We start from the raw sequence: 11,964 nt of genomic DNA, 5'->3' as shown, positions 1-11,964 counted from the left end.
TGGCATTTTTAAGACTTTCTTCAAGGATAGGCTGCCCTGTTCGGTTTCGAATTAGGCGATCGAGAAATCGCTGTTTTTGGGTTTGCATGGCTCGTAGACTTGGTTCATTATGATGAAATGGACCAATGGAGACAATCTTGGGAATGTAAGATCCTTTGTCGACTTTGAACATAGGTGCAGGAACCTTCAATGTCGACCATCCTAATCCGTTGATGATAACAGGCTTTTGTCTCTCATTATCGTTGATTCGGATCGCACATTCAGGAACAATTGTTCCTAATTTCTTACGTTGATCACGTGTCTGGACTCTTGGATGTCTCTCTTCATTTGGATTGTCGTATTCTTCTCCACCAATGCCAAAAGCTGCTGCTTCTTCGTGAACAATGCCGAAAGCAGTTTCTTCTACATGACCAATGCCAAAACTAGCAGTTGCTTCTTCATAGCCAATATTGCCAAAAGCTACTTGGCGAACTGAATCCGAAGTACTCTCGTTGATTCGGATAGCTTGTTCAGGAACAATTTTTCCTAATTTTCTATGTTGCTCACGTGTCAGGACTCTTGGACGTCTCTCCTCATTTGGATTGCCATCTTCGAATTCTTCACCAATGCCAAAAGTTGCTGCTTCTTCATGACCAATACCAAAATTAGCAGCTACTTCTTCATGACCAATGCCAAAACTAGCAGTTGCTTCTTCATGACCAATATTGCCAAAAGATACCTGGTGAACTGCATCTGAAGCACTTTCGTTGATTCGGATGGCATGTTGACCAGGAACAGTTTTTCCTAACCTTCTATGTTGCTCACGCCCCTGGACTCTTGGACGTCTCTCTTCATTTGGATTGTCATCTTTGAGTTCTTCACCAATGCCAAAAGTTGCTGCTTCTTCATGACTAATACCAGAATTAGCAGCTACTTCTTCATGACCAATGCCAAAACTAGCAGCTACTTCTTCATGATCAATATTGCCAAAAGATGCCTGGCGAACTGCATCCGAAGTACTCTCGTTGATTCGGATAGCATGCTGACCAGGAATAGTTTTTCCTAATCTTCTATGTTGCTCACGCCTCTGGACTGATCTTGACGTACGCCTTTGATCTTGATCATTTGGATTGTCATCTTCGATTAATTCTTCACCAATGCCAAAAGCTACATGTCGATTTGCATCTGAAGTACTCCCATTTGATTGTTGACTACTGGTTTCAAATATCTCTCCCACATCATGATCGTGATCATGATCTTCTTCCATTTCTTTCAACAGCTTGCGCTTTTAGTTCTTCTTAGTTATAATGAAAATGTTGAAACTTAATTCTCAATAGTTGTTCGATCTGTACCATAAATAAATTAATCACAATGTGTTGAGGAGATTCGCATTACGACCATATATAGTAACTACTGGATCGATGTAAATACATGCATGATGAGGCTGAAATCCACATGAATGGAGTAGTGCTGGAACTAAATTTTTCAATCCAAAGACTAATTACTAAGTGTACATGCATACTCGGTGGAAAATTAAAAGAAAAAACATCCATTCATATTTAAGTTTAACTATTGGAAATGAGCATTTGTCATATATATGTCTCATTGATTATATATATTTAAACAAATTGAAATTATTACCTTTATAACTAATTAATTTCCCTAGCTAAGAGATGAATCATATATGTTATTGATCACCTTTAGTTTCAAAAGTTTAGATGAGTAGTGAATATATAGAATTAGCTAGCTAACATTTAATTAAATACAGCGCAAGATCACTCAAAACATGAATAAATAAATATAATTATATTAAGGTTAAGGTTTCATATTAATATTACTAAAAAAATCGATCGTAGCTTAGCCCTCTGTATAAAGTTATGAATCTTGCCTATTTTCAATTAATATTGGCTCCATATGTATATATATATCAGGCCAAATATCTAGTAGCTAGCTAGCCTCCACTTACTTCTAACTATAAATTGTAGAAAAAGTTAGAAATAATTTGAATAGGTATAAGCTAATAATTAAGGTTGTGCATAGGCCAAATCTATATATAATATATATAATAATATTAGATATAGTCTTAATTAGGGTATTCAAGTTCCACACACTTCTTTTGAAAAAAAGTAGAGTTAATCTTTAAAATAATAATATTTTTATATGGGTATCAAATTTAACCACTTATTTTAAAAGGAATATACATACGAGACTTCCATATTCTAAAACTGAAAATATTATTTATTTTATTTATATATATATAAATATATATTTGAGTGTATGGAGGGTCAAAAAGCAAACGTCAATGAGTTTTAACCATTCTAAGAAGAAAATTAATTATTGAATCTCTTTGGTGCTCATGTCACGTCAATATGCAGCTAGCTGCATGTAGATGAAAAACTGAGAATCTGATCCAATTTGTAGTTATAATTAATGCTTGCTTATCACTGACAAGCTATAGTAAATGGTTACCATATTTTGAAGCAAAAAAATATATAAAAATTAGTTCTCAAAATTATCAATCGAGAGCTTATATAAATTAAAAAGGCCGACCTTTTCATGTATTTTACATCAAGCAATATTATATACATATGTGGAATAGTACTGACCCTCAACATGATGACAGCTGATTCAGGCAAGAACCAACCATGCAAACATCACCTCCAGAAACCAATTACCAACCACCGATCAACTGTCCGTCAACAGATGATCATTCTGGTTGGTGATCTGTTGTCTGGAAATTTGCTTATCTATATAATTACCTGTTAATTAACCATGCATGTACGTACGACTGAATATATATATATATATATATATATATATATATATCAATAACTTTCGGTTATTGATAGCACACAACGTACGTACGTCGTACTTAGAGTACTAACGAGTACAATATTAATGTTCATAAGAAATATATATCCGTTAACAATTTACAATTAAGGGTTTTATGATGCTTGGAGGTTTTGATACATCAATCAGTAGAACAAATAAAGGGCGACCCTGCGCGCAGATCAGATAAGAGGTTCAGAGGAATTGGCCGTAATCAAAGAGAAAGAATATACATATATATATATATATATATATATGTGCCGCAAGGCAGTAGTACGTACTTAGTACTAGAAATTCAAAGCTTATAATCATCATGTGCATGTAGATATAATTACTAAGCTGAGATGAAAATCATGAAATGAAATAAGTCATGAGATTAAAGCAGCTTACTGCATGCTGGAACTTAATGAAGATCAGAGCTGGATTTACCGTGCATGCATTCGCCAACGTTTGTTGGGATTGACCTAGCTCTAGTGCGATAGCTAGCTCTCCTGATCTCTCCCCCCGCTTTGAACTTTATAAAATCCCAAAAGTTCCAGCAAGTGGCGGAGCGAGCTAGGGAGCTTCGATTCAGGGCAGGTCGGATTTGCTTCTCATCATTTAGAAACATAGGGTATCCTTTTATTCTTGTCGATCTTGTCTCTTTACTAACTAATCTCTATGCTTAAAAAATATGACCAAGTTGACCTAAAAACACAGGGCGAGAGACAGTACGTACTGAATATTCCACATTCACACTTGGAGTTTGATTTGGTCTCTGCGTGTGTGTGTTTAATTTTTATTCTCTTTTTGTGTAATTAGATCAATTAATCATATTGATCGATATATATATATATATATGTTAGTTAGGAGTATAATAATTATGAAAGAATATTTCATTCCGTATCATTTTCGTCCTCAGCCCACCATGAATGTAATTAATTATTCGTAATTTAAAAAATACCTTTTAAAATAAAAATACTGCCCCGTCCAAATCGATCAAATATTCATGTATTGGTAATTATTGATTAATCTGCATGAATAAGACTTGAAATGAGAAGCTAGCCAGATCAAATGGTGATACACAAATTAATGTACGTACGTACGTACGTCGATCGGCCGTTTGCATGCATATATGCCTGCCTAGCTTGTTTTAAATCATGTGCTTTTAACTTCGTTAATCCGATAATTAATGCACTTCTAATTAGTAAAATTCAATTCCTAGTATTTAGAAAATCTATTATTCTTAATTAACAACATAGAAATTTATATTATTTCTAATTACTTTCCCATGAACAAATTCATGGTTGTTATATGTTCCAAATTAGTCCACACGTCGCGACCGTTTCAAATCATGATAATTACTGTGAGGAATGTGAAATGCGTCATTGCTTTCATCACATGCATAAATTAATTAATATTATATGCCCAATTAAAAAAATAATTAAAGAAATAATAGTAGCTAGTAAGTTGTCCAGTCAACATCTCACAATATATAATTAATTAGGTTGTTAAGTGATCATGCTAGGCGTAGATCAAGATATTCTATAGATCGAAGATATTAATCGTGATACAATATGACAATTATGGTTCTATATATATATATATATATATATATATATTCAAGCATATTAGTTTGGAAAAAAAAAAAAAAAAGAGATAGAACCAATAGGGAATTAATGAAAGACGATGAGTACGATATATGATGATGATCAATATGGATTCAATCCTATCACATATTGCGCGCTAGCTATGTTGGCATTCTATAATAAGATGATGATGATGAGAGCACCATCGATCATGTATTTATATTTCGAAATTAACGAATGATCATTACTCGATCATGATGAATTAAGATGATCTTGATCATGAAGAATTATTAATTACGAGAAAAATAATAATATTAAACAAAATCGTGAGTTTATTTTGGAAACCATACGTACGCTTCCACTTACACACACACACACACACACACACATATATATATATATATATATATATATATATATATATATATTCTTTAATTTATTTATGATATTCTCGTAGTTATATGTTGCTAAAGAAAAGAGGACGTTATAGGTTTCCCAATACTAAGTTATAAGGAAGAAACCATGCAATTCATGTCCCCAAGAGGTTTAGGCCATGTGCATGGTTTTAAAATCCAGTACTACTAATTATTCTAAGTCTTTCTTAATTGTAGTCAAATTAAAGCGGCAGGTGTAACTTGATTTTTAAAGTTTCGATCCGCGGGTCCACATAAAGGGTCAAATTAATCATGTTAAAGTTAAAGAAAAAATCTACACAATCTTCTATCCTCTATACAGTATCACATATTTTTTAAATTTTATTATTTTTTTCTTTCATTAAATTTTTAATATATAAATAATGAATAGAAAAATAAAATGATTTTTAAAAAAAATAAACTCAAAAATAAATTTAAAAAAAAATATTAAAAAATATAAAGATTTAAAAAAAAATAGTATGTGAAAATTAAAAAGATTGTGTAGCATTGCTCTAAAGTTAAGGTCGTAGGAGGTGGTCGGGAGGAGGGAGATCAGATATATATAATATATATATTATTCTTGATATATATATATATATATATGTAATTAACAAATTATCCAATGGAATTCTATTAGCTAGCTGGCAAAATAAAGTATATATATAGCTGATGATCTTGACATCTTTGGTAGCTAAAACATTGTAATGATTAGAAATCAGAGCTCAAAAGGATCGAACAAATGATATATCTAGATCTAAAGAAAAAAGAGCTAGAATGTTAAGAGTTGGTAGAGGGCCTCACCTACATATATACTGACGTGACATCCAAAAGGTACGATTTTATTGCCACATAACATTTTAATTCCGTGTACTTTTCATAATTAAAAAAAAAACTAAAAAACCTCAAACTAAATTAAAAATAAAAGGGTTAAAAACATAAAATTATTATAAAGATCAGGATCAGAGATCAGTACATGCATCATGCATGCATGCAGTACTACGTACAAAAAGAAAAATCAACTTAAAACAGGCGAGTTTTACATCAAACCAGCTCATCTAATCCCATTTTCTCATGATCTTTTCATATCTGCCTGGCTTTGGTATCATCTTATAATTAAAGCATTAATATTGCCGTACTGACAAAAATAGAGTTGGTTTTTTCGGCATTTTTTAAGCAGTCATTATCTTTTTGTCCCATATTTGGATGTACTCCATTAATGTTGCCTTTGTTAATGGAAGTTGCCTCTCGCAGATGATCTCTAGCTATGTACTCATCATGAGCCAAATGCAGAAAAACTAGGGTTAACAATCTGAATCATGCAGGTGCCATTAAAAGTAGTAGTACCCAATGCACGCATGACCGAGTTGAGGTTTCAACTCAATGGAGAAGTACAGCTTAAAGCTGCCAGAAATGGATCAGAAGTACTTATAAGGTACGTACCTCTTTTATCCATCAGAACTTCAATTTGATCTATAAGAGGAGACAGCTAATTTAGACCTTTCAAAGATTCCAATTTCCCCCCATCCATGCACATGATCATATATATGTCTTTGCATTATCCATCCATCTGATGATCTTTTGTTCAAATATTTTACAACCATCTTTGTCATGCATGGCTAACGTTGAAACAGACGACGATTTTTTTATTTACCAAATACCATCACGTACGTACATATGATCGATTTCTTTAGTTTATTTATCTTATTTGAAGTGTGAGACACGCATATCTATATATATATATATATATATATATATATTATATCGTTTCTTCTTTGTATTATCTAAGGATCGGAGAGTGGACTTCTCTCGTACTTATGGCCAATTGCCCATTTCATTAATCAAGCATTCGTGACTTCTCTCACCTGAATGATGGATCTCTACCTAGCATCTTAATTCGCAAAGCCACTTGGCGTTTGTGGGCCAGTCCAGTAATTCATTGACCTGCAAGTTGCAACACAGAAAGACTACGGGTGAGTTTGGTTACCAAACTCATCTCAATTCATCTCAACTCATCATTATAATTTTTTCAAATTTTAATATAAAATATAATAAACAATTCAACTTTTTCAAATCCTAAAATAATAATAATATTAAAAAATAATATTCTAACAATATTTTATTATCTCAACTCAACTTAACTCAATTTACTTTAACATTCAAACACAACCTACGGCTGTATCATGAGACGTAGCTCTAATAAATAATTCTATTTTTTAAAAATTTTAAAATAATAATATTAAAAAATAATATTTTATTCAACTTTTATTTCAATTCATCTTATCTCATCTCATCTCATCTCAATTCATTATCCAAATGATATTTAAAAAATTCACACAAAATTTGGTGGGACACTAGGTAATTAAAAAACAAGACAATTGATTAGTATTTATATATATATATATATATATATATATATATATATATTTATATATGCAAGTTGGTGGTATTTTAAGTTTGATGGCAAATGTATGGTGTCCTAAACAACTTTGTCTGGTAAAAGAATTTTAGACAAAGCAAACAAATGGACCCTTATGTGTTAGTGGTCATGTTTTCCTAGTATCATAGATCAACCAACACTACAGGAAAAATATTTATTTATTATTAATTATTAATTATTTGTTATGAAATAATCATGATTATTTTCTATCACAATAATAAATTATTATCACAAAATAAATATTATATATCAACTATTATTTACTCACACATCTTATATTTAAATATCACCTTCTTATCCACAGAAGTGAATCATTTCATGTATAATAAAATAATATTTTTACCCATTATCCTACGAAAAAAACGGATGGAGGAATAGTAAAGTCAGTAGACTTTTACTTTTCTAGCTATAAGAGCATTTTCATTGGCTTGGCCAAATGAGAAAATTATCTAAAATTTAGATAATTTGTATAAAAAAACTCTATATTGGATTGGTCATCTTCAAAATAATTTGTATTTTTGCTACAGTCATTGGCCAAATATAGAGAACCATAATTGGTTCTCCAAATATTAAAATACTAATTTCTCACTCCAAGCAAACAAATTAAATTAATTAGAATATAATTAACATTTAACATTTAGAATATAATTATTATTAACATTTGATAATACTTTTTTAATATTAATTTAATTAGAATATAATTATTATTAACATTTAATAATACTTTTTTAATATTAATTTAATTAAAATATAATTATTATTAACATTTAATAAAAAAAATTTGATATTAATTTAATTAAAATATAATTATTATTAACATTTAATATTAATTTTTTTAATATTAATTTAACTAGAATATAATTATTATTAACATTTAATAAAACTTTTTTTAATATTAATTTAATTAGAATATAATTATTAGTAACATTTAATAATATTTTTTTTAATATTAATTTAACTAGAATATAATTATTATTAACATTTAATTGGTAGAACTATAAAATGTGATAAAAATAAATTTAATTAATTAATTATTAAAATAATAATATTTTAGTATTATATAGAATGTGAATGGCTAATCTAATGTGGGGATTGAATTTAAATGGAATAAGTAAATGTAAAAATATGTGATATTGGTTAAATTTTAAAGATGTATTTATCCAAGCCAATAAAAATGCTCTAAGAGAGAAAGAAAATGGCCGTAACTCATTGGTCCAACAATAATAATATTATATGGCACAATCACGTCCTCATGCACCGTCAATGAATTTATCTTTAATTTCCTCCGAGTCAAGAAGTTAGGCTGATTTTAGAGTTTCCACCGAATTGACTTGAGTTGTAAATAATATTATTTTATTAATTTTATTAAGATAAATTTAATTTTTTTTTTAATTTGAGATTGGTTTAAATTTTTGGATAATGATAAATTTACTATCTTAGCTTTTATCACTCGTTTATTACTTCATAATGTATTTAAATATTTTTTATTTTTATTATTTTCTTTTAAATATTTTTTAACATCATTAATAATTAAGAAAAAAATAAAAATATATATATAATTTTACTAATAATCACTTTTAATCATTAAGTAAAAAAAAATTAAAAAATAAAAGGAGTTGTAAACTAGTGGTAGGAGAGTAGTAAGCATATCATGATTATCTCTAAATTTTTAGATTGAAATGTATGAAATAGATTGAGATGAATATAAATATAAAAAAAATTAAAAAATAATAAATATTTTTTAATAATTAATTTAATATGAGTTGAGATGAGTTGAATGTTGTTAAAACAAAACACACCATATTGAAGAACTTTTTAACGTCATTCTTCCATCACTCTCCATTAAATTAATAATTAAAAAGCTGGAAGACTCCAATAATTATAATCTAGAAGCTGCTCATGAAATATTGGATGGATCAGATCGATCCAGTTTCAAATTCAGTAAATATTCCATACCAAACGAACTTTGAAAGTTGTTTTATTTCTCATTCGATCGTAATAATTAATTAAGACAGCACTCTAATATATTAGCTAGGTTCATATTTGATAAGATGTTTTTAATGTCAATATTGCTATGACGGCTATCATGATCATGATCATCTCTTATTACATGATCAACTTCATTTTCTTGAATAGATTCATAGCTTCCTTTCCAATTATGGTGAATTTTTTATTTAATTTTTTAAAGTTTACAATAAAGCTGCAATTAATGAAATCACACCACTTGATTAAAAACAATTTGAATTTGACATAATCCTTCGTTTTAAATAGAATTAATTAATGTAAAATAATAATAATAAAGTTATAAATTCATTATTTTCCTTTTAAGAAAGTGGTCCTGCTTTAACAGGATTATTATACGTACTTTATACTTATCTCTAAAAGAACTCTTTAGAATTTTTGTCCTAAAATTTAGTTTTATTTCAATAAATATTAAATAATAAATACTGGAATACTCACGCAGATTATATCTAGATCCTATAATTCAGAACAGGAACTCTCCATGTTCCCTTGTCCTGAGTAGCGAGAAGGTTGATTAATCCGACGTAGTACGTACCATATATGTTGATTGTTTGTCGTTCAACTAAAAGAACCTTGTAGATATCGTTTTGTTGGATTGAGGTAAGTGGGGAATGTAATTGCTTCTGTTGACACCACTACTGCAATCTTTATGAAACGTCAAATTCATGACGTGATCTTTGATATTACTCAATTCTCAGGGGCGAAGAGTTGGCCCTTCATAGTATTCGTGAGGTCTGAGATCGGAAGAGATCGAACGTCTATGGAGAAGGCAGGAGGTGGGTCTTTATGTCATTAATAATCATTACCCAAGGGTGAGAAGTTGGCCGGCTGAGTTTCCTGGCCTTCATATTTCTGAAGAGAAGGGCTTTGGACAATGGAGATGGCAGGTGGGTCTATTGGTCCGGCCGGTGTGGCCAAAGAGAGAGCTGAACATTACCAAGGAAAGGTCACTGTTTATGTGATCATTGCCTGCTCTGTTGCTGCTATTGGTGGCTCAATTTTTGGCTATGATATTGGAATTTCAGGTACTTTCAGTTTCAACTTTCTGGATCAAAATTTTTGTCAAATTCATTGCTGTTTTCGCTTTTTCGATGATTACTATGGTGGTGGAGGATATACCAAAGATTGTCATGGAATATTGAATCAAATTAGGTGGAGTGAAAAGTTCTGCCTTTTTTCCTTTTTTTTTTTCTTGTTTTGGTGAAAAGTTCAGCTGTCACATGAACTTTTGTATGGGTTGCTTGTGCAATAATGGAATCAGATAGCAAGGCAATATGGTCTTTTGTGACGCTGCTTTCTTTAGGGGAAAAGAAAGTTTTTTTATACCAGTTTTCCAAAATTCTGCTGAGTTGAAAAATTGTATGCCCACCACACAATTCATAGCTAATTTTTGTTCAAATACATCAGCCAACAACATAAAGGCTGAGACATCTTCACAAAATCTGTGTCCTATACCACGTCTATAACGTGAAAATATTACACACCAATTTTCTTTTCTTTTCTTTTCTTTTTGTCTGTCATTGGAACCCAAGTTGTAATCACTTTATGTACCAGCTGAGAAGTTTTTCAAGTTTATCGTAAATTCCAGCTTACCTTTGGTGCTTCGAGGAAAATTAGACCCTATAATTGTTACTGAAAAATCCTGGTGTCGTCTGTGTTTGGTCCAGCAGCTTTGATTCGTGAGAGGACTTCATGTTACTTCGTTTTGGAAAACTAATGAAAGAACTATCAAAATCTTAATCTGATAGTCAAACTGACACAAGAAGAAAACAATCATATGTCAAATTTTGTAATTTGCTAATTAATGGTACAGATTATAATTACAGCCATGGTTTCTCTTTAACTGAGTTCAATGGTGAGGCCTCTTGCTTATGATACAACCTGGACAGAACCAAAGTAAAGGGTGGGATACCGTGAAATGGAAGAGATGTACAAAGGATAAGATTGAATGTATTTTGATGATAATGAAATATCAATCAATAAATTAAATTATTGTTAGTCAGATGGCTCACGTGTGAGACATGATCATTGAACTTTTGTGGTAGTCAGATGATTCACTTATGGGTGCGTGCGTGCGTGCGTGCCTGTAGGAGAAGAAGAGAGTGTGTCTACATGTTCTTTCAGCTTGTTACCAAATGCTCTTTTGTGATCAACAGGAGGAGTGACATCGATGGATCCATTTCTCGAAAAATTCTTCCATACGGTTTATATAAAGAAGAAGCATGCACATGAAAGTAACTACTGCAAGTACAACAACCAAGGACTTGCAGCATTTACATCTTCCTTATACCTTGCTGGTTTGGTTGCATCTTTGGTGGCGTCTCCTGTTACAAGGAAGTATGGACGTCGGGCAAGTATTATCTGTGGTGGGATCAGTTTTCTTGTTGGAGCAACCCTGAACTCAGCCGCTGCTAATATGGCAATGCTTCTTTTGGGTCGAATCATGCTTGGTGTTGGCATTGGATTTGGAAATCAGGTATCCTGTTTCACCTACCATTTCAAGTGTTATAAGAAAAAAAGCGAATATATGTTTTCTGTTTCAGAAAACACACAACATAGTCTTCCCCATGTTTGTTTTGAAGGCGGTTCCACTATATTTATCAGAAATGGCGCCAACTCATCTTCGAGGAGGCCTGAACATGTTGTTTCAGTTGGCAACTACACTTGGGATCTTTACAGCAAACATGATCAATTACGGAACACAAAAGCTTCAACC

The 11,964-nt window shown here is 31.0% G+C and overlaps 1 protein-coding gene across 1 annotated transcript in view; it reads left to right on the top strand.

Annotated features, from left to right (window-relative positions):
* Positions 1-9,725: 9,725 nt before the first annotated feature.
* LOC108979983 (sugar carrier protein A-like) overlaps positions 9,726-11,964 on the top strand; it is a 3,579-nt gene continuing 1,340 nt past the window's right edge. Inside the window, exons 1-4 of the mRNA XM_018950789.2 lie at positions 9,726-9,848; positions 9,947-10,273; positions 11,405-11,724; positions 11,831-11,964. The exon at positions 11,831-11,964 is cut by the window's right edge and continues 493 nt beyond it. Of these exons, the coding sequence (XP_018806334.1) occupies positions 10,123-10,273; positions 11,405-11,724; positions 11,831-11,964 (605 nt within the window). The 5' untranslated portion in view covers positions 9,726-9,848; positions 9,947-10,122. The remainder of the gene's footprint in view (positions 9,849-9,946; positions 10,274-11,404; positions 11,725-11,830) is intronic.

This window comes from Juglans regia, chromosome 6, assembly GCF_001411555.2.
Source record: "Juglans regia cultivar Chandler chromosome 6, Walnut 2.0, whole genome shotgun sequence".
NCBI classification, from domain to species: Eukaryota; Viridiplantae; Streptophyta; class Magnoliopsida; order Fagales; family Juglandaceae; genus Juglans; species Juglans regia.
The sequence above is the reverse complement of the archived record's forward strand: the minus strand, read 5'-3'. Positions and strand labels throughout refer to the sequence as shown.